This window comes from Natator depressus, chromosome 2 (assembly GCF_965152275.1).
Source record: "Natator depressus isolate rNatDep1 chromosome 2, rNatDep2.hap1, whole genome shotgun sequence".
NCBI lineage: Eukaryota > Metazoa > Chordata > Testudines > Cheloniidae > Natator > Natator depressus.
This window is the reverse complement of record NC_134235.1, coordinates 193,991,927-194,015,880: the sequence shown is the minus strand read 5'-3', so window position 1 is coordinate 194,015,880 and position 23,954 is coordinate 193,991,927. Positions and strand designations below refer to the sequence as shown.

Here is a 23,954-nt window from a genome sequence, read left to right as displayed (position 1 = left end):
CATCACATGGTCTCGCACAATAGAAGAAAAAAATCAGATAATCTACCTAGAGCTTATACAGGAAATGCAAAACAACTATAAAAATACCTCCTGATGATAGCTATCAAACACAAAGACAAAAAATGGAACCAACTACAACTCCTTCACAACCCATAGAACACCACCACCTCTGGGAGAAACCAAGACACCATGACCCACCCACATGGATGGACACAACACAACACCCCAACATCAACAATCTATCAAGACCACCCCAACTGGAACTAAAGTATATGTGCTCTCCAAAGCACTGAACTTTTGCCCTGCTTCAGAATCTGATCACATACAAATGTGAAAAACTAGAAGAATTCTTCTGCCGACTCCGCCTTTCAGAACCAAATCCCCACTGACAGTAGTAAAAAAAAAAAAAAAAGAATCATTTGACTGGACATCCCCCAGTGGCAAAACCACACACTGGATCATTACATCGATTGCTTCAGGAAAAAAATGTACTATGAAATCCTCAATTAAACACCTTCATCACAATCTTTTTACCATTGAGAGGACAGCTATACAGTCCTTGAAAGCCAACTACCAGATAGTGATAAAACCAGCAGATAAAGAAGGCACTGTCATAGTCCTTAATCTTGATGACCACGTCAACGAGGCCAACAGACAACTCTCTGAGGCTGCCCCCTATAAAGAACTGAAAGAAGATCCCACACCACAATTCACAAAGGAATTAAAAGAGACCATCAAATCCTTTCCCAAACAACTCCAGGAAAAACACTACAACTTCATACCTCACGAAACCCACCCCAAGGACTTTCTACATGCTTCCCAAGATACACAAACAAGAGGAACCCAGGCAAATCCTTCATATCTGACCAGGATACTCTTACTGAGGGAATATCAGAACACACAGCTACCATCCTTAAACCACTCATCACACAGTGGACTAGCTTCCTTCAATACACTAATGACTTCCTTCAGTAACTCCACAACTTTAAAAATCTCCCCAAAACACCATTCTTGACACCAAAGTGCCTATATACCAACAACCCTTACCATGACATCATCGCTGCCTGCCTTGTATACCTACAAGATAATGCACAGTGCTTGGAAATCCACCCAAAACACATCACCAAATTCATCCATTTCATCCTTCATGTTTAACAGCAAGCACTTTGTCCAAACTGTGGGAACAGCCATGGGTACTGGAATGGCTCCCTGGTACATCAGCGTGTTCATGGGCCACCTCAAGGAAGAATGTCTGGAGATTTTTTACGAAACAATCACTTCTTATCTGACCTTTCAATCCTCCTTGTCAAAGGAAATCTGCATAACACTATCCAAAGGCAAGTCTGGGAACCTAAATTCATAACTCTACTAGACTCCAAAAATCATGGACTCAACAGGGACACTGGTTTTATGGCTCATTACAACAATTAGTAACACACCACACTGTCTGCTACCCTTAATTGCCGACTTCAAACCCCGTAGGCTTAACAGTTTAAACCCTCAATTGCCCACTTAATTTCAAGTTACCACCTATAATATGCATTATCCCTTTTGCGTAACAGTGTGTCCCAACTTGTATTTAGCTCAGACATTCTCATTTCCTTCCTGAAGAAGAGCTCTGTATAGCTCAAAAGCTTATACCTTCCCTCAGCAGAAGTTATCCCCCACCTCACCTAACTTGTCTCTCTTGGACCCTCAACGAACATTCAAAAATGACTATTCACCTTATTGTGTTATTTCCTCTTCTCTGGATTTATACAGCTTATTTTCACCAGGCATAAAGCATCTGCTAGCTTGGTGAGCAGACTATAAGAATCCTGTTTCATGTCATCAGTAAGGTTAAGATTTTGTCAGTTATTTTTAGTAAAAGTCACTGACAGGTTGCAACTGTGGAAAAATTTTAACCTGCTCTAGTGGTGACTCTTGACAAGTTGATAAGGGACGTAGATGTCTTTGAGGGGGTTTTTCACTGAGATTTCCTTCCCCTGAAGTCCCCTCCTACTAACTTCTCCATCAGAGGGGATGACTAGAACCTATGAAATGGAATTAGCTGACTCAACACTTTTGTTGTTTCACAAACAAAACCTTTCAAAATGAAAAAATGTTCCATCAAAAAATTACCTGTTTTGAAAACAAATTTTCAGGAAACCATTTTAGTGTTTCTAAAAATGTTCAAGATCTTTGGACATAAATGAATGACAAATGTAAGGCTGAGAGAAGCTTGTTGACATGCTTTGTCTTGTCATTTGTCTGCCTTATGGCCTATGTGCTCCATGAGGCCCATTTCTGCATTGCTCATTTTTCATTTTTGTTTTTTTTTCCCAGGTGAGTTTGTCATTTTTATTACATTATCTAGTATATTTTGTATTAGCATATTGGTATATTTAGTATATTATCTACTTTGATTGGTCAGTTTAGTCACCTGGTGAGATTTTTTCAATACTGAAGCATCTTTTCAAAATTTCAGTTTCAAAAGGGGGATACACATTTCTGTAAATTTTGCAGAAATTTTCAAAAAACAAAAAAATCAGTCTGTTTAGAAAATGAGTAGAACAAAAACATTTCAACTTTCAGATTCCCACAGAATCGCAATTGATTTACTATAAATCAATATGAAAAGCTATGCTGTTGGGGTAATATGCCAAAAATTATAAGACCACATTCGACAGTGATGTCTAAAGAGGGAAAGATGCAGTCAACCTTTTCTGTCATTGACCTAGAACCAAAATTAAATAAAAATATAGTAGCTGCCATTTAAAAGTAAGAATCTGAGAGACGTCCCCTTCATTACTTATATTAAATAGAGGGGATTACTGAGCTTTCTCAGATAGCAAAGTGTAGTAACTCTTGGTGAATGTTTATTCTTTACTGGAGGCCAATGTATGTTCTCAATGCCTTTTCCTGTTCACTGTAGCACTCTTACTTCAGTTCACTGGGGTTTTTCTTTGGCATTCTTTGTTCAGCAAGTATAAATCAGAAGAATGTCACTACCCATTAAACTGATTTTTATCACCTTTAACAAGCCAAGGGACACCACAACTATTCCACCACCAGGCCATCTTGACTATCTTTTATATGGATCGTTAGTTTTTGGGTTTTTTGCCCATTTGCAGCTAAAAATCTTTTTCATTGCTCCCTAACAAGAGATACCGTATATAGCACTACTCTTCTTTGTGAAATAATTAAGGAAGACGCGCATGTCATAAATACATGTGTAAATCTTTTGAAGTCGGTGGATCTATGCCAATTTACACCAGCTGAGAATCTGGCCCCTTGCCTTTATATTAGGTTTTCCACCATCATAATCTTCTAGAAATTTGTTTCTCGTGTTCAGTCCACGATGAATTCTAAGCTAAATCTGTGTGAAATTCTCCCTTGTGCAGAGGACCACCACAAGGTCTGTGCACCACTTAACTACCTCTTAAACTTTCAAAATACTTGTTACGTCAGGGATAGCCCTTGTTATGTTCTTATGCACAGGGCTGAATTTCACAATCATTTGCCAAATACTGTGGCATTTGTTTAAGCAATGCTGCTATGTGTATGCAGTCCCCAGGAATCTGATCTGTCAACAGAGAGCTTCTAAATATACTAGCTCTCGCTAATTTCTGCCCTCATTTCCTTTAACGCTTGTATGTTATCTGGGCCTGGTACTTTGACTATTTTAAATTGTCCAGTCTTTCCACAGCTATGTCTATTGTTTTGTACACATTATCTTCCTCCTCTGTACACATTATCTTACTCCTCCCCAGTCGTACCAGGAAATGTAATAATCCCTTTCTTAGGCAAGTCTCCATCCTCTTCCTCCTTAGAAAAGTCAGAAACAAAACAATTATTCAAACAGCCTCTTGGTTTCTCTACCATTATTTTTAGTGGATCATTATGCACTTGTACCTTCAATCAACGGTGAGCATATTGAGCATGAAAAATGCTTATTATTAGCAGAAATATTCTCTGCAGTTCAGTGTTCAATATTTCTACTTGCTTTTCTATTCCTTGTTTTATCTTGCTTCTGCTTACATTTTATAGATCTCCCAAGCCACACTCTCACCAGATTATATAATACAGTATGTCAGAGCCATTCATGACTCCATAGCTAAGGTTGCCTCAGCATTTCCATTAAAACTGTGTATTTCGGGAGATTTATAATCTAGCTGTAAAAATCTCTTTCTAGGTAAAACTTGAAACACCGGTTCTCAATCCATTTAAAAAAATAGTTATTTGCCAATAGCGTTTAGTGGAAGACACTTAGTAATTGCAGTGTTCTGGATCCCTCCCCCCCCCCCCCCCAATAGCAAGCAGGGAGAGGCCCACTCAGTATGTAGCTAATTTCATATGTCCTATCTTTTCTTTTTGGGTGCCTCAAAATTTCAGGTCACCTTCTCCCTATCCATGTGCTATGCTGGTGATGTGACAAGCACTACTGAATTCTGCTGGAGTCTACAGCTAGCCTATTGGGCTTCAAGGAGGTGTTTTTGGTTGTTTTTTTTTTTTATTTATTTACCATATAGATTAGTATTACAGTTTTTTTTAAAGTATTATCCCTCTCTGTTTCAAAGGCCAATAATGTATTATCCCTCTCAGTGATAGAGGCCAATAATTTAACAGGACTCAAAAAAGGACTGGACATTGATGTGGCTATCAAGAATATCCAGTTATCATAGTTAATGACAAAATTTGTGGAAAGGCTATTGAGCCGATCTCTACTAGAGATCAGTAGGAGGCCTGTTCTGGGGAGCACATTATCTCACTTGTGCCCACTTCAAGGTTTTACAGCTTCCTCAGAAGCACCAGAGCCAAGGTACTGGGGTAGGTGGACTTTGGATCCGACCCACCATCGCTATTCCTAAAGCCACAGGCATCAGGAGAATAAAGTGCAACTACCCAACTTATAAAATGTAAATTATGCCCAGATATTGTTGTGTTGGTTAGCTTTATATGTACGTAATTGTATTAATAGTAATATCCTTTAGGTTATAAAATATTTTTTTCAAAAATACCTTTGAAAATACGTACCTAATGGTAAAACAAGCAAATAAAAAGCCATGTGCAGTGACAGACTCATGGGCTAGCTGTATGCTTCAGGAGCATTTTATGGTGGTGCACCTGAAACCAGACCCACTTTCCCGCTTTTACCTATTGCTAGTAAACCATCTGGCACATCATCCTGGAGTTAAGGCTTGATATTGCGTGTTATGTGGAAATCCACATTAAAGCCTCTGAGAGTTCTGGAGCACAGCAACCAAGTATCACTACTGTGAGTGCTTTTTTATTGTACTTCACATCTATCAAAGTTGTCTCTCCTGTGCCAGTCAAAATATTTGTACTCTGATATTCTCTCTGTAGGTTCAATATTGTTCTAGTCCGATTCCTGCTATGTGTTTCATATCCTTTCAATAGTATCTTGATATTTTAAATATTCAGCCATTCCCCTGGGTCAGCCTTCTTTTCCCTAATTCGTTAACATCATTCTTACTCTTCAAGCATGTGAAAACATCCTACAATATTAACAAGTAAATACAGTAAACTACAGTGGGATTTGGATATCCACATTTTAAACCCCACATCATTAAACTTAAAAAAAGAAAAGAGAAGAAAAGGCAGGTAATATTTCATATTAGCATCTATTCTGAATAAAGAGGTAAAAATCAAAGCCTCTGTCTGTGAGTGATGGCAGTGATTTAACTGCCAGTGATTCTCCCAGCAACTGACACAAAGGAATCTCTGAGTATCAGAGTTGAGGCGGCAAGCTCAGTGTCAGCACTTGCCTAGGGAGTAGAAGAAACCTCACTTTGTCTCTGCTTTTACTGCTTAAACACACACATCACTCACTAGTAACCATTTACTCTGCTGTCAAAACTGTTTCAAGGGAGAGTTACATGTGATTAATAGTAAAATGCATGTAAAAAGGTAGGCTTCTGTCAACATGCTTTCTTTTAAAGATTTTTCTGTGTGCGCACATTTGTTCTTTTTCTGTCCTTCACATAAGGCTGTAACAGTCTGCCAATAATATGTTGGTGCTAGTAAAAGCTTTTTTATTTAGACAGCACACAGCATTCAACCTAATTCTGGACAACTCTCTGTGAAGCACATTATGGCATCTTCAGACTCTTGTTCTTTACAAAAAGTGACCAGCACAAACATGTGTGCAGAACATGATTCATGGTGCTTCAGTCTGATTTGTCCAGTGGGTAATTGCTGTACAAAAACCAGAGAAACAGATGTAGACCCTAAACCTTAGCTGTAAATTTTTGTTTTATGATTATGGGTTTCAAGTGTGCTATGTAACACTGACAAATATACAGTAATGCTGAAAAAAATGGATTTCCAACTTGAACTTTTTATTTCATTTGTGGATAAGAATATGTTTATTGTTAAGTTTCTTGCCACCACAGATTGAGAAAAAACAGATCAAGGTGATGGCATGAAATCAAATTTTTGTTGTTGTATGATCTAATGGGAAAATTTTTGAGAGTTCTTTTCCACTTGAATCTTTCAAGAACTGGATAAGAGTTAAAAATGTGTGTCAATAATTCAAGCTTTATTACATTTGAATTAGCCAATTTATTAATTATGCCTTCAATGTATATTCAAAATCGTTGTAGTTAGTGCTGGTCTGATATACACTATATGAATATTATTTTTTGCAAAAATTCTCCCAATTTATGAAAGTACATTTTCTTTGTATTATGTTTTTTTAAAAAGCATAAATTGTACAATTTACAGAGGAACAAAACCTTGGAAGAGATAAATAAACTAAATAAATTCTAGAACTGAGAAGAAATACTATAGAGGTGAACTGTTAAATTATTTGAGGAATTCGTTAATTCACATGGTTCAGTAATAACTGTAATCATTAGCACAACTATAATTCATAATAAAACATGATGAACTACCTGGCCCATTTAGATATGGTATAAAAAAGCCATCTTATTCCATTCATATGCAATTAAGCATGAATTACTGACAGTTATTTTGAGAAGTTGCCCAGGACTTATCTGTAATTAAAAGCACCCCAAATAGGTTTTATATTAAATAAAATTTTATGAGAACAGTTAAAAAATAAACATAATCATGTTTTGTCAGTATGATTTTGTTCACTAAAAAAAACGAGGAGTCTTTGTGGCACCTTAGAGACTAACAAATTTGGGCATAAGCTTTCGTGGGCTAGAACCCACTGTTCACTGTAATTCATCAGGGTACCTTCTTGGTCTAAACTTCCACCATTTCCAGAACTCTGGGGGCTGTAGAGAGCCGCCTTTCTTCCTACCTTGGAAACTGGCAAAAGATGTTTTGTTCTGTGTGTATCTTTCCAATCATCTTAATGATGACACACTACATGTTCCTAATTTTTCTTGAATTCTCATCATGAGAAAACAAGTTTTATCTGGCTATAAAATAGTGTCTTTTAATGAAGCTGTGTTATCCACCATAAATGAACAAACAAACAAACAAAACAAAAAAGCAATAGCCACATGATAAAATCAGATTTTAGTAAAATGTCACCGCTTCTTTTTTCTTGTTAAGAGTGAGAACTCTGCTTGCTGTGCTGAAAATTGTTGTAATGTACTTAGGCAAAAGGATCTTTTGCTTGGGTAAGTGTGTATTATGCATACTTTTCATATTACAGTGTAAGTATCACTGAGCCACTTTTTAAGTTGGAGCAATTTCAGCATGGGGTAAGTTTCCCCTGACAGACTCTGAAAGCCCCGGATGCCAGTGTTGCATTCCAGCCCTATAATTCTTCTATCAGGATAGGCGATGAAGTGAGACTGTGTCTACTGTAGGGGCAGCTAAATCTCTTTTGTCTGAGAGGGAAAAAAATTAAGAAAAGCTTTTGTTTGTGTGTCTTCAAAGGGATTTTGCTTCTAGATTACATCAGGGCTTTTTGTTCAGTGGTTTGTTTTCAGTATAGACCTATCCGTTTCAAGGGACAATGCTGTTTTGTTTAACTTCTTGAATCTTTACAGAAAGTTTTGTTAACACAATCTACAGGTATTGTCACAGAGCTTTTAACGCATCAAAGGACTTTCTTCAGAGAAAGAACATCACATCCATTAAGCAAGTTGGTCAGGTCCCAGAGTGAATCTCTCCTTAGCATTTCTTGTCTTTTCTTGTGTGCATTTCCCACCCACCATGTTCCCAGGTTCATCAGATGTTATGGGTGAAGTTTTCAAAAGGTATCCGCTAATTCTGTGTTTTTCTGGTTTTGGGTGCCCAGTCTGAGACACATTGGATCTGATTTTCAGAAATGCTGAGTATCTGCAATATTGACCTGAAGGGGCAGATATTGAAAGGCATGAAAGGAAATTAAGTGCCCAACTTCCATTGAAACTTGATGAAAGTTGGGCTCCTCTCTTCCCTTTGTGCCTTAGAAAATCTAACCCAAAGCCAATATAAGATGCAAGTTCTCAGCACCTATGATCCAAGGTGTCTCAAGTCAAGCTCCTGAAATAAGAGGCCACTTTTGAAAATTTCTTTTTTTTTTTAAGAGGGAAAACAGTGTCTCAGAACTTGATATTACATTTCCCTTTTCATTATTAAAATACTTATAGCAATCCATCCAGGTCAAGAGTTGACAGGAGTCAGATCCATAAGCAAGATTGTATAGGAAGGAGACTATTTATACAAAAATATGGAATTTTGTGACCTGCTTGACCCCTGAGATGCAGATGAGAGTTGAGAGAGAGAGAGAGAGAGAGAGCACACTGAACCACCAGTGAGACAGCTGAGCTTGGTACTTTTTTAGTTATGGTCTCACCCCTTGCTTTCAGCTGTCTTACTGACCAAACTCTGTAGGTCACGGCCCCTCCCCCAGAGTCCAACACCTCTTTCCCCTGTCTCTTCAGGTGCAGTGAATGCGATGGGCAGGGAAAGAGAGAGGGGTGTCTTGGGGTGTTCGTCCCTCCTTTTTTATAATTCCAGTCCCCTTCTTGAAAAATATTTCCAGCTGAGAGCCAGGAGCCAAAGAGTCTATGTGGAAGAATGTTCCCTGCTGGTTTTTATTCATGTGTTTGAACTTCCTGTGTCCATAGGTGCTGGAACTGGGGGTGATGCCGCACCCCTTGGCTTGAAGTAACTTCCATTATATACAGGGTTTACAGTTTGGTTAAATGGCTGTCAGCACCCCCACTATACAAATTGTTCCAGCACCCCACCTGTGTCTCCCCTTCCTCTGTTTACTGTTTAAATGCCAATCAAGCAGATCACACATTCCTTTGTTGAGTATGTACCTGTTTGCCAACTTCTGTTTGGGCAGGGCTGTGGGGTTAATAACACCATACAGGGGAATCTGATAACTTCACATATAATGTTGCCACACATATTTTAACAAGACAATACTGACCAGCAAATTATGAGTTTTCAGATGATACCTTACAAGGCATACTTTGTACAAAGATCTTTGCAATAGTGTGTAGGGTGTGAACATAGGGGTCACAGTCTGATTCTGGGAGATGCTTGGCAGCTTGCAGAACCGGGCCCCCATACATACTAACTTCTCTGCACTGATGCTGAGCAAATGCTGAGTGCCAAATGCTGTCACTTAGGCTCTCTACACTTCTTTCAGCAGCCTGAGTAGTCTGCAGGATTCAGGCTGTAATGATTCATCTGCTGTGTTTAATTACATGTATATGGATGTCTGGAGGGGGTGGACGTGGGGTGGATTTTGAAGCACCTAACGTTCTCCTAGTTATGGGCCTATGAAAATTCTCAACTGAGTGGATGCTGGCATCGAGAGATTTAGCTCCAGACTGTTAGGGATATTGTGTTACAAATATCAGCCAAAACATTAAATAGATTTGAACAGGGAGGAGTGTAGTCTGTGATGTTCTTTAGTAGCTGTCTTCCCAAGATGAGAAGCTGGTGTCTGTAGCCGTGTCCCTGTAAAGTGGCAAATTGTGCCCGTGTGTTGCTGATTCTTTCTACAAAGGGCATAGGGAATGTGCAGGGGATTTAGGAAATAGACTGGCACTTAAAATAATCCACACACCTAGAATAAGCTGATATGTATACAAGTTCTGCTGTTGTGCAGACAGAACCCAGAAGCAGCCTTTTTGCAATTTAATCTTCCTCTTTATTTTTTTATTTATTTTATTATTTAAAAATAAGAAAGTATAAAGGCAATGGCTAATAGTTGCCTGCTTCTCTGCCTGTCCGCTTTTGCAGGGCTGCTGGGAGTTTTTAAGCAGTGTGAGAATCCTGGGAGTTGGTGATGTCAGACTGGTTTGGGTCATTTGAAGGTTAGCAGCCTGGGAAGGGTTCATGGAAAGTTCACTCGCATATATTAGGCAATTCAATCTTTCTTTCTGTGTGACACAAATAGTAGGAAGTGAGCTGTTCAGAGGCAGAAGGATCTATTCACTGGTGAGGGGGATCCAGAGTTACTATCAAAGGTCTTTTATTACTGGGACTTTGATGATGTGTGTGATGTGAAAAAGATCATATCTTCAGCAACAATCTATGAGGCAGGACTGATTCTAAAGGATTTTTTGAATAATTTGATTGAAACTAAAACTTGGAATGTTGCTTGTTTCCCCCTATCTTGCTGGATTGGCTGAGCAGCCTGGAAAATGGTAAATGATCATTTGGATCAATTACAGGCTTTTAGCTGTGTTGTCTGTCATAATTCATGATTCTGGTCTGGGAAAAAGACGAACAGCCTACGTGCCAAAAAAGGGGTAGAGTTTGATGGAGTTGGGTGTACTTTTATATGCCATTTTCCTCCACACCTAGAGGAAAGCACTTTTGCAGACGTTCTGCAGAGGGGGAATCATGTTTGACTGTATGGATGTTCTAGCAGTGAGCCCTGGTCAAATTCTGGATTTCTACACTGCAAGTCCGTCTTCTTGCATGCTCCAGGAGAAGGCTCTGAAAGCATGCTTCAGTGGATTGGCACAAACAGACTGGCAACACCGGCACAGTGCTCAATGTAGGTCCCATTATTTTTTCCAGATTTAAAAAAAATTATTTGCATGCAGTTAAAAAAAAACAAAAATCTCAACTACTTTTAATTTGTGATAGGGACTGTAAGGACTTTTTCTTGTGCGAAATGTGGTTGTGTAAGTATTTATTTTCTTTTGCAGAAAAAAATATTTAAAATATGTTTTATGTTTCTACCTTTTTACACAGCATATCAACCCTTCAACCAGGTTTTTAGCAAACAGGAATAAGCAAAACAATAATACAGTACAGCACGACTTTTTAAACTCCGTCCAATGAAGGACAAATTACACAGAATCTCTGTTTGTAATTTTCTTTCCTTTGCCCCCCTGCTCTAATTTCCGATCACACTTGATAATTGATTGCATATTTTCTTGATGTACACTTCAACAGTGCAGCCAAGCAATTAAAATTGTATTCTGTACATTCCTTACAAAGAATTTAAACTGCATAGTGTAGGTGATGTTCTTGAAATCAGGCGATAGTTTTAGGCTTCCATTAATATTTCCCGTGCTAAGAAAAAGCAATATTTCTTTGTACTGACCTTGCTGCCACCTTTCTTCTTCACTTTGTTGCTATAAGAAGTTGCTGTTTTGCTAGAAAACTACTAACTGTGAACTCCCCTTGTGTTTAGCCATCAATTATTTTCATACCTTCAGATTCAGTCAGAGTCTTGGACTAGTAGGGGAGGAAGCATAGATACTGTAATGTAGTTTAAAAAAAAATACTGTTTTGTTATCTGATCTTGACATAGTGCTGAGAAACATAGATGGTAAACAGTGGCAGTGTTTTACCGCTGTAGTTTCAAGTCTGAGAAATTACAAGTACCAGTACTTATCCCCTATACTCTGCATTAAAGAGCCCGCAGGATGCTTCTCTGCTCTGACACTGATTAAGATAAATGACTTGGCTATCTATCAAAATGTTTTTAACACACTCTTTGACACTTCAGTGCAGCATTAGCTATAGAATTATGTCTGAAATCTTTGTTTTCCAAAGAGTTCAAAGCTGCATAAGAATAAATGTAGCTTTCCCTTCAAAGTTGTTTATCCAGAGGGAATTAAAGACAAAAAAGTTCTTAAAAGAAGTGCCTGGTGGATTATCATATTTATGACTCTCCGCAAAACTTTTTCTCAGAATATGTATGGCATTAGTTCTTGACCTAGTAAACCATTGAGAAACGACTTGTAAAATCAGTAACAATTTGCATATGGGTTCAAATGTTTAACATCTTAACAATTTAAAAGAATTAAACTAAGTAAAAAAAAATCAATATATTTTATTTATTTTCCCTTAGCTACTTTCAAAATATTTCTACGTTTGAGGTCTCCAGATATGAAAGAAAACCTATTACTTGAAAGTTCTTCCATAACCGTAAGAAACTAAAGACATTTCACTAAAAATGTATTCTCTGGTTACCATGATTTAAACAGAAATATAAGTTTAACTATGGTAATAAAAATGCTTTGAATCTTAGAAATTTTGCCTCATTAATAAGCAAGTCCCATAATACAAAACTTTCACTGGAAAAATATTGTTCATCACATTCTGATAATTGTTCAAACAATTTTTAGATAAAGTGTAGCTTTTATCTGCACTTTCCTATACTTTTGTTATTAACTAGAAACATGTTCTAAAAAATGAAAAATGTCGTGTTTGTTCTTGAACAAGTTAAACGTAGGATTACCCTTATCAGAGTGGAAGAGTGGTAAATATGTCATTTGCCTAGGGCCAACCGATAAGAGACAAGTATTGATAACAGAAAAGGTCAGCTAATCAAAGAAACTCATATTAACAAGAGTAAATAAAAAATACAGAAAAGTACTTTCAGGAATTGAGTCTTGTAATTTTGTAAGGAAGACAATTAAATTTTACTGCAAGGCAACTTAAAATCGGGCTGAACCTGAATTATAATTTGTTTGGCTGTAATTTGAACTGACTGTTAATGACACTCATGCTGGAAAGCAGGTTAGCTGGTTACTTTCTAAAGAATGTTCAGTTTAATTTAAGTAGCATTTTTTTTATTCTGGAAAAATGAGCAAGTACCCTAAATATGTGTTTGTGTGTACATATGAAACTATGCACACATTTAAATTTATTAAAATTCTGTTGAAATATAAACTGCTTTATTACTTATATGAGGTGCTGACAAAGAGCAATTTTGGAGTGGAGGGGGGTAGATACAAAGAGCACAATGACTAAAGTTTGCTCCGGTGCTGTAAATCTAACAATGACAATGGTTAATTCCAACCACAAGTATTTCCTGACTCTCTCTTCCTATTTAGACCTCTGTGGTTTTGTGTAAAGTAATCATAGCCAAGATTCAAAAGTATTAGGCACTTGGTAGGATGCTTTTTGGGGGGTGGGGGAGTTTAGCAATACCAATGATGCACCTGCAGCAGTTGATTTAGGCCTTATAAATGCTACTTTGATAGAGATGAGGAGTCTGGAGTACAAGTGAATAATGCATGCATATTGCAGACTCAAAAGAGCCCAGTAACAATCCTGACAGCATCAGTGCTGCAGCTGAGATGCTGGAAGAATTAATCCTTGTTGCACTTAATTATAGAGTACTGTATGTCCCCAACTTCAGCACATTAATTCCATTGCAGTTTAATGTGCAGAATGCAATCTTGTAATATTATGAATTGTCCTAGCCTGTGGAAGGTCTGGAAATTGAAATAGAAGGTAAGATGCAGTCCAAACATGACTTGTGTTTGTACACTATTTTTCTTTCCCCCATTGGGTAGGTTTGCAAATCAAGCATAAACCATATGTATTACACATGTGTGTATGTAAGAATATATGTTTACACACACACACACGCACACATATTATAATGCGTATATATGCATTGAGTGCTTACTAATTTTTTCAGAATTAAAATGTATGTATATTGTCCATGTGGATTTAATTTTATGATTGTAATGGATTAAAGAGAAGAAATAATTCATTTACAAAGAAAGTAATGGACTCAAAGAAAGGGAATAAAACTGATTGATTGAATTTTTAAACATTAGTAGTGAGCACTCCTCTTAACTCTCTCTTGAGAGAAATCAGGCCAGTATATCAAAATCAGACAAGACTAGATTTGAAGAGGAAATATAGACATTTAAAGAGGAAAATATAGACTAAAATTAAGATTATAAAAACGCCTCATTTGTATTTTAAAGTACAATATAATTTTCAGCTTCCCTGTTGCACAGCTTCAGTAATTAGCGCAAAAAAACCCAGTAGATGTTGAAACATGAAACAGCTGAATGGCATGGAAGCATAGGTGCACTCAGGATTGGACCAGACAGGACATGAAAAAGGTGGAATGGCTGATTTCCCCTTGTCCTAGAAGATCCTATTTAAAAAAAATCTTTGTATGATTCATTTAATAGGTGACCTCAAATGAGAAGGCCCAAAATAGGAATAAACCTAAGCATTCATATGAAAGCAGTGTTTCAACAAGTAATATAGAAAACCACTATTAGTGTAGCACATTTTGTTACATTTACAAAAATAGAGAACTCAATAAAGATAAAATTATGGTGTACGCATAGGCTCTAAATACGATCAGTATAATCCCTGTAGTATATAGCCTTTACGATCAGTATAATCCCTGTAGTATATAGCCCTTATAGTAAATTCCCTGGGAGTTGGCTTCCCTGGGAGGTTTGTCTGAATAAGAACTGGAGGTGTTAACCTTCAAAAGTCTTGTTAAAAATTAAATCCAGGAGCATAAAATTTACTTCTAAATCCCAGGTTGTTGTGAAGTGTAGACTGGGGGGAGGTTCTTGTTCTCAGCGGGCACTGGAAATCCTAGAAACATCTGTGCCCAACAAAGAGCTCAGTTCCTTATTTTCTTTCATCTTTCTGAATTTAAAAACAAACATTTTGAAGTGTGGGACTTGAAATCTGTATTCCCAAGTATCAGATTGCTGCAGGTGCATTTAGTAAATCACATACTGGCACCAGAGAAGGCAAGGTCTGTTTGAAACAGGTTATTTTCTTTAATGTTTGTTATAAACTTTACAGCGAGATGGTTATGAAGGAGTTGTTAAGTACTGTATTTAAAATATCTGCGCTTGATCTCCTATGGTTTAATCAGTCTACAAAGATAACAAGTAAAAGCATCTGTAAGATGTAATGAAATCTGTCACAGTGTCCCTGAATTTTACTTCAAGCATCACAGAAGATAAAATTCTATCTCATCCTCTGTGTTATTCATTACCTTCTCTTGAAAAAGCATGGCATGAATATTTTTTCTGAATGAACTGAAACTAGAATAACTGATCCTGTATTTTAGCGTCTGATACAGCAGGCCCTATTCAGTCCCCAGCATGCAAACTATGGCTGAAGTGCACTGCTGTTAAAAATTCTTGAGGGTGCAAAATCTGAGAGGGGTTCATTGGTGTTACTGGTGTAGAATAAGCTTGGAGCAAAAGTGAAATATCTGTGGGTGGTTTTCTATTTGTGTAATGGGCCTGTGTAGTAAAGGCTCCGCCAGACAGGGCAAATCTGAGTTTGTGCACTGTTGCCAGGCAGTTCTAAACAAAAATGGGAGGGAGAAGGAGACTATGTTTTAGAAACTGGAGTTAGTCATCCTTACATCTAGCCACATCACCACTTACCACTATGTGAGTACACTTTCCAGAAGCCGTTTACACAAGCCATGTCTCTTAACCATGTCTGGCTCATGCCTGTGCTCCCACCCTCCAGCCAACCTCTGCTAAGGGTCTTTACACTAGTAATGAAATGCACCAGCCTGCAAATTACTTCCATCTAACTTACATGGCCTAGGTGACTACATTGCTCATGTCTAAGTTACACACCACCCTCTCTGCAGGTGATGAAATGAACCTGCATTATACAGTAGGATTTTAGATCTTCTAGAATAGTGTTGAAAGAATAATGGTGGTTAGGCCCAGTGCAATGTCTGCATGCTCTGAAGCACTGTGTGCTATAGGGCTCCTCTGCCTTCTGCTCTGTGACACGACATCCAGTCGTATTGAAAGCTCCAACTGAAGCATGGAACTGTGGTGAGTTTCTGCATCGCAGTCTCATCGATCATAGGGATCAGTTTTGTTGAAAAATGTGGTCTCCCTCGCCCAAGCCCTGCATGGAAGGAGGGAATCAAGAATTGGTGTCAGCTTGGGAACACTGAATTTGAACATGCAACTGATAGGGGCTAAAATTAGTCATGGCTTCAAAGGGGTTTCCATATCTCCACTAGCTGTTGTGCATTGAGGACACCAGTGTATGTATAAAATGGCCAGGAAACTGGAACTTCAGTAAATAGATTTTACTCTATAGAATCCAAAGGCTCTGGCAGGAAGGTGAAAGGAAGGTGGGGCTGCATTTTCCCCTTCCTGTGCTTGGATATTTTTTATTATCCAGACTTTCTGGGACTGAGGAGGGCTGCCTAATAACAAAGCCTGCATAATACAAATGCCTAAACAGGCACACCGTCTCGCATGGGCTACTGTACTGTGAAATCTCCAAACTTTGCACTAAGTGTTTTGCTCCTGTACATCACAGGAAGGTAAGTGAATGCCTAATACAAAAGATAGAGCACTTTGCCTCTTCCCCTCCCCCCCATTTCTATATTACTGTGTGGTTGGAAAGCCAGACCACCCTCTCTCTTCTTATCAATGTTTACTCCTCAGGGAAGCCAATATTATAACCACTTCTGCCAGGATACACTGCTCAAAGTTATAATCCTGTGAAGTACCAAATCTGAATTGATTTTGACCTGTGCTCATACTTAGACAGTCCATATCCATGCAGCGGGACCCATACCACTGATTGCTGAAAGCCAAAACCTCCTCAACCAAATGGAATTGCAAAAATATAAGATGTGAAATGCATGAGATTATTATAACCACACAATGGGCAATCCATCTAACAGGACAATATTGTGCTGTAGGCACTAATATAGGCAGGAGAATGGGCACAATTTGATATAGTGGTGGGTAAAGCAGGAAGAGTGACTTTCCTTTGGCTTTGCCCTTTCTTGAGTAGAACCATGCTCCCAGCCAGGCAGCCTCAGAACCTGATAAGGGCACATAATAGATCAATGGCATATACTTTAATAAAGGCAACCAACATGGTCTGGTGATGCCATGATATCATCTTGAAGGGTGGGTCTGTTAATCTGGCAAATAATTTAGGATTGGAGAGGGGGCAGTTACTTGATGAAAAATGCCCATAGGAATGCATTAACAGTATCATTTTGTAAAAGGGAGGGGGAAAAGTTGGAGACACATCATTACATTTATATCTAATTCATTTCAAAACAGCTAAATGTAGTTTCAAATTCTTCCCCCGGCCAGTTTTTGTTGTTTTACAATCAGATTTTCCTATTTTTTTTTTTAAAAAAAAATCTCCATGCTATTGTGTGTGAAAGCCCCACTCAAACAGCAGGCAAGTGCTGTTTAGCAAGAGCCCTATTTTGTCACTTTATTGGCATTGAGTAGTACCTTTACACCAGGAGTAGTTCCAGTGAACTCTTTTGTGAAATAAGCAACTGTGCAGGTGAAACAATGCAACTGACTACAGGTATCCAGAAGGGGCTGTCACATGCACAAAGTAAACTTGCAAAATAGAGATGACTTTTCTCTGTGTTCTCGTAAGTTAGTTATCTTCGTTGTTAATAAAACATTTTTGAGACAGAAATGTAAATTTTAAAGTGTCTCTTTAAAAATAGTCTAAATACTGTGGATGGTCCTATTATCTGGCATGACATGCTTTCACATATTTCAGTGGCTTTTCAAAAACAGGAGCCTAAAGTTAGGCTCCTAAATCCATATTTGGGTATCTTAGTAAGTGGCCTGATTTTAAAATTTACTGAGCATCCAACAACTACCATTGTTCTCAGCACTTTTGAAAATAGACCACTTATTTGGGTGTCCAAATATGGATTTAGGATCTTGATTTCAGGCTTTTATTTTTAAAACTCTTGGTTAAAGGGCTTTCCAAAGCACATTAAAAAAGAAACTGATATACAAACCAGCCGCTGAGATGACTTCATCCACCAAGGAAAGGCAGCCACTTCTGGGGCAATACATGGGCTCTGTTTAATAGCACGTCGTAAATTGAGAAGACAAGAATACCTTGTCCAAACACAACTGCAGATTTCAACAGCAGAAATCTCAATTTGAGTCCCCCAGGCCATTTCTCTAATAATTTACATTCACTTCCTAGCATTTGTCATCTCATGAGTGTCTCTATATCAGCGAGTTTCAAAGTTTTTCATTGTGGTTTGCATTTTAATATAGACGTTATTTTCTGCACACATTCTGCCCTTCCATTCACAACTGAATTTACCACTCCTCCATTGGCAATGAAGTAAAATCCCTGTGGTGACAGCAGCCGTTGTTTACTTGGAAAAGTAATTGTAGGAAAATGATGTGTGTTTAGCTGCCTTCAGTACGTTTTAGCAGTTCGATATAAGAGAGAGGAACCAGCACCATGTGACTAACCAGCCCTTTGCAGACCACCAGCAAGTATTCCACAAACTATACTGTGAGAATTTTTGTGCTGTACATGACAGTCTGATAAAGACATCATGTAGTTTAGGGACACTTGCCCACAAAGTTAACTTAGTTGTGCCTTTATTTTAGAAGTGGGCAGGGAGAAATGTAATTTCCTAATACAAGCCCTTATAACTAACCCTACTTTGTTTTAACATTCTGTTTGAGTTTTACAGCCTCTTAAAATACTTCTGTTAAAAGAGGAAATTATCAATCAGCATGTCAATATGAAGAATCTTGGATGCGGGCTATTTATACTTCTCTTTGACCAAATGATTCCTCCCCACCACCCCGATTTATGGCATATGTAAAACTGAAGGCAACTAAATATATACATGCAAATGAAAGTTGTATAGATTTAATTAGGTTAAAGCTGAATGAGCATTTATAAATATAGATTGTTTTGGATCTTCACCAGTAAGGACACATTGTTAAAGTCCATCCATAGTTTGAAGGATTTTCCATTTTATGCACTTTTAGTGCATAAAACCCTACCACCTGGCAGGATCCTAGAGCCCAGGCTGCAGCCCAAGCCTGGAAGTCAACACTGCAGTGAAGCAGCCCCTTAGCCCGAGCCCCATGAAACTGAGTAAGCTGGCACGGGCCAGACGCAAGTTTTTAATTGCAGTATATACATACCCTTAGATAAGATTTTTTTTTCTTTTAGAGCCTGATCCTGTAAGCAGTCCATACACATAGATCCCATTGACTTTAATAGGAGTTCTGTGCATGGAGTGCTTGAGCAACTGAGTCATTAATAATAGGCTTATGTATTTTGGTTATTTATATTAAGTAGTGCTCAGAGCCCCCTAACAGGATCGGAGTCCCATTGTGCAAGATATTGTACAAACAGGCAGGAAGAGATAATCCCTGCCCAGAAGGGCTTAAAATCTAATATACAAGATATACATGGTGTAGGAGGAAAGAAGGAAGAATTATCCCCATTTAAAAAATAAGGAACTGAGGCAGAAAGAGTTTGTGACTTGACCAGTGTCATACAAAAAGTCCCTGCTAGAGCCAGGAATTAAACCCAGATTTCTTTGAATCCTAATCCAGTGCTTTAACCACAAAACCATCTTTAATATGCAATTAAAGTTGTACATCATTCAGCGAGCATATAAGCAAATAAATAACCAAATTAAAAATTTATTGATTCCCATCATTCAATATCTGAATCCAAGTGGTCAAGGTTGCAAAAGTTCCTGCAACAGTCTTTCCATTAAATTAGTGGCCCAGAATAAAACAGTTTTATTCTTTCTCACCACGTCTCGCTCGCTGGAAGCTTAGCAGAATGTCAAATAGAGGCATCAGTATCTTATGGAAAAGTAGACAGTTGATCTTTCTTCAAAACCAGTGTTTCATTCTGACACCAGAGTCACACTTTTGCTAAGTGGGAGCAGTTGTCCTGGGCCTTGCAAGTCAGCTTCAGTGTTTTGGGCTCTGGATATATTGTAAATGTAACTTTTTGTATTTACACACATACACCAGTCCCAGAGGTGTTCAAACAGCATGGAGGCAATCCCTTCTTTCTGGAATCTCAGCCCAACATCAATACCCAGTTTCCAAAGAGCACCTCTGTCTCAGGAATTGACTCTAATCAGGAACGAAGAGAGCAAACTTTCCTGCTGCTTGCACAGCTCCTTCTCCAAGGTCCACTGCCTCTTCACACAAATATGCATAACAAAAACTAAGAACACCACACCATGTCTTCCCAAGATTGAACATTTGCTCGCACGCTAACACTAGGAAGCTTGCAAGGCTGTATAACAGTGCCACCTAGTGATGTTTAGCATAGCCAGACCATTTTTGGGTACCATTGAAATAGGCATCTTAGAAAAAGATGGATGCTTTCCGAATAGTAGTCTCCAATTTTAGCTTGGGACAGAGAGCAAAGCTAAAAGAGAAAAGTCTTGCAAGTATGTGTCTTCTTTTGACTTTTAAGATTGAGATCCTTAAATTTTTTAGCAGTTGCTCTTACTTTTCTCACTGAGGCCTGAGAAAAAGGAGATCTTTGACTTTTAATTCTATTTTTTTTTTGTAGAAATCTCCTTAGCCACCCAATAGGTTAAATAAATATTATAGGATCCTCTTTAGTGTCCAGTTTGAATATTATATTATAGGATCCTCTTTGGGACCCAGTTTTCAAGCATGGCTAAAGTTCCTTCTACCCCATCACACAGATGTTTTGCTATAATTTGTTCTGTCTGTGTTTGAAATCTTTGTGCTCAAAATATTATTTTATTTTTTGTTTTCATAAATGAAGTCTTTTCCTCAAGTCCCCACCCCCAATGCAATTTGAGAGCATCTTTGACCTGCGTTGTTCTAGTCGCATATTGTCACGTGTTCTCCATGCTAGTTATGTGAGTTGCCACACAACTTGTCTTTATTTTTGCTTTTATTACCACACTCACTTCTCTGAGACCCTGTAGATTTATCATCTCTCTAAAGTTTAAAAGCAAAGAATTACTCTTCACTCAGCAGCAGGACATCTGGGCTGACTCAGATCCTGCTGTGTCCTCTCCTTAGCCACATCCTTTCCTTTCCCCATGTTTTGGGCCAGATCCTGCAAGCATTCTGTGTACACAACACTTTGTGACTGAAGCATGAGCACACAGAGGGCTTGTTAGGAGGTAGCTTCAAATCCCCATGCATGATTTTGGAAGTTCTGAAGTGGCTGTATGACTCTTATATAATGTATACGTGGAGTTCAATCGCAGAATACCTTCTCTGCTCTGTAGCTCCATCCTCCCTTGCCCTCTAACTCATCCTAATTACTGTGCATTGAAACGTGCAAATTGAAACGTTTCAGAATTAGAATATAATCTGAAAACAAGAGCGGTGGTGGAAATGATGCAGGTGAAATATGTTTCGATTAAATCAGAATATCATTTACTTGGAACACAAACATTTGCGTACAGTCACCCCAGTTTTGCCCCAGTTTTCATAGCAGATGAAGATTTCACATGATGACCTTTCTGTGAATATTAAAGCTTCCAGGGCTGAATTACCTATGTTTCTTCATCAAAGTACATAATTATAAAAGGCTGCCTTTCCTTAGGCCATTTCAGCTTCAAAAAGATTTTTAGGGCCTGGTCTATTGGAAAGCTTGGGGGCATAATTAGCTAAAATGGAAATAGATGCAAGTGAAATTTAGTTCCTGATGTTTTAATTTAGTGCAGTACTGCCATGTGTTATTGAAGAGAATTCTTAAAGGCAAACATAATTATTTCATTATGGTCTTCAGAATGCTTTCATTGGCCTTAATAACAAGAAGCTGCATAAGGAGTCATACATTATAATTATCCCCTTTTATATTTACATCAGATAAATAACAAATAATTGATGAAAAACAAGTCATCTGAATGGATGATTTCACACAGAGCTCTGGTTACAGTTTAATGATAAAACATTTCTCTTATTGCTTTGCATTTTAATTATCTAGAATTATTACTCTAGCAGAGATGTTGAAATATTGTTGTTTCCATGTATTTCATTAGATTCACAACTAATTTATATGAATCTGAAGCCAAGGAAAGGTGTCTTTAGACGTACATCACATACAACAAATTGCCAGCTCTATTAATTTTAGTAAGTTTTAATTACAAACATTTATCTCCAATTTGTAGATGGATTTTGCTTCAGTTGAAATAAATGGGAGTGGAATTGTGACTTTTTTGTATACTTTCATTTCCTGATTTAGGACCAAAACCGTGCTGTTCTTACCAGTTGGAGTCAGGGAGTGAGTGTGAACTGCGGGATTTGGGTTGGTCTTTTCAAAAGAGCCCAAGAGGGAGTTAGGAGAACAATTGCCATTGACTTCACTGACCATCAGTGGGATTGGTGTTCCTAAATCTCCCCAGGAATTTGTGACAGTCCCCCCCTCCTTGGCCCTCAGAACCATGCCCTGAAATGCACATCATGTTGTTGTTTTTTAACCACCTGCATTTACTGATCCATGTTTTACCTTTTTCTTTATTCTTTTCATTGTCCATTTCACAGTGTTATGTGAAAATTACTTCAGAGTTTTTCCTGCGTCTTTTTGAAGCGTCTTATATGTTTATAAGAGCTTTTATGTTTCATTTTTGTAGCGAAACATATTTCACATGATTCATCCGTCAGAATGTACAGAACACTAATTGTTGTTATTGATTTTGAATTTCACAACCATTACAAGTAACCCAGATGAGTGGCAGATAAAGAGTAATAATCCATGGAGTTCTGGAAGTGTTTCATGTTTGTCTGGAGTACTTTGTGTGATCAATATTAACTGCCCCATTGAAACTAACTGCTGTATCAAATAACAGTAAATCAAATGAATGTGCTTACAGATTATTTATTGAAAGCTTTAATTGTTCACTGGGGCCTTGCTTATCTGAGGGAACAATAGAAGCTAGTGATCAGACAAACTAGTTTGCAGAGCCTGGGGATACCATCAGACAACAAGATGGCTCCTGTCTATAGGTTAAGTGAGAGCTTTCTAAATCATGCACCAGCCCACATGACAGTTATCCATCCTGGCCATCCCTGGATCAATTGTGTGGGGAGGATTTTTCCAAAGAGCTTCCCTTTGTTTCGTGGGGCACTCCTTTCCTTGCTAGCAGCCATTTCAATCTGTCTAGGTGACAGGCAACATCTTGTCTGGAAAAAGAACAAAAATAATTTTGTAAAATTTTCAAAAGTTGTAGTGACAGAAACCCCCAAATAAAGGGCTCAGTGGGAGATTTGCCTGCACTAGGATTGTAGGATCAGATCCCTGGTGAGGAAATCAATGGAAAATATACAGGGCTTTTATGAAAATTCTGTGTGGGTAAATCAGAAGAATGCTTGGCACTTACAACAGTGCTTCGCATTTGCCAGAGTTGTGCAAGAATTAGCTAATTAAAGGGCACTTCTGTTCTGTTTAATTACTCTTAAATAATTAAAGAGCAGTTCTGACAAATGACTCTAAAAAGGCTGTCATGTGATCTCCTATTTATTGTATCTTAATTTCTTATCAAAATTGCTCAGATTACAAGTAAAAAGATGTTTTTATTTCTGTCAGCCCCGAGACCCTTCATCTTTGCTAGTTCAAAAACCTTGGCGTGGTTGTTGTGGGGAGGTTGTCTGTGCTTCTCTACCCTCCTCGTTCTTCCCTGTGAATAACTGCATTAAAGACCTCAATCACTTTTCAGAGTTTTACTGAGCTGCACAGTGAAATTGGCACGATTCTTGACAAATTGACCACTTTCCAAAATGTTCTGAATAGCAGTAGTGAAATTCACTGTAGTTTTATCAATTATACTTCTCTGTAGTTTTGGAATGCTTTCAGCTTCAGCAGAGGCACTAAGGGTATTGTTCTGCAAACTCAGGAAGACATTACTGAATTGATTCGTGTTCAAAAAACTCTCTTTCCAACCACGAGAATTAGAAAAGTACTTTTAAAAATAAGCTTAATTTCTGCAGAAAGTGATGGCGTAGGTCCATGGTCCATGCTGAGAAAAGCTTCCTACTAAA

General features: G+C 38.1%; 1 protein-coding gene across 2 annotated transcripts in view; it reads left to right on the top strand.

Annotated features, from left to right (window-relative positions):
* The window catches only part of RARB (retinoic acid receptor beta), a 497,859-nt gene that overhangs the window by 356,855 nt on the left and 117,050 nt on the right, over window positions 1-23,954 (top strand). Inside the window, exon 1 of one of the 2 annotated variants that reach the window (XM_074945646.1) lies at window positions 10,316-10,930. The exons of the other annotated variant lie outside the window; for it this stretch is intronic. Coding sequence (XP_074801747.1) covers window positions 10,774-10,930 — 157 coding nt within the window. The 5' untranslated portion in view covers window positions 10,316-10,773. Of the gene's footprint in view, window positions 1-10,315; window positions 10,931-23,954 lie in introns of those variants that run through there. 2 annotated transcript variants of the gene reach the window in all.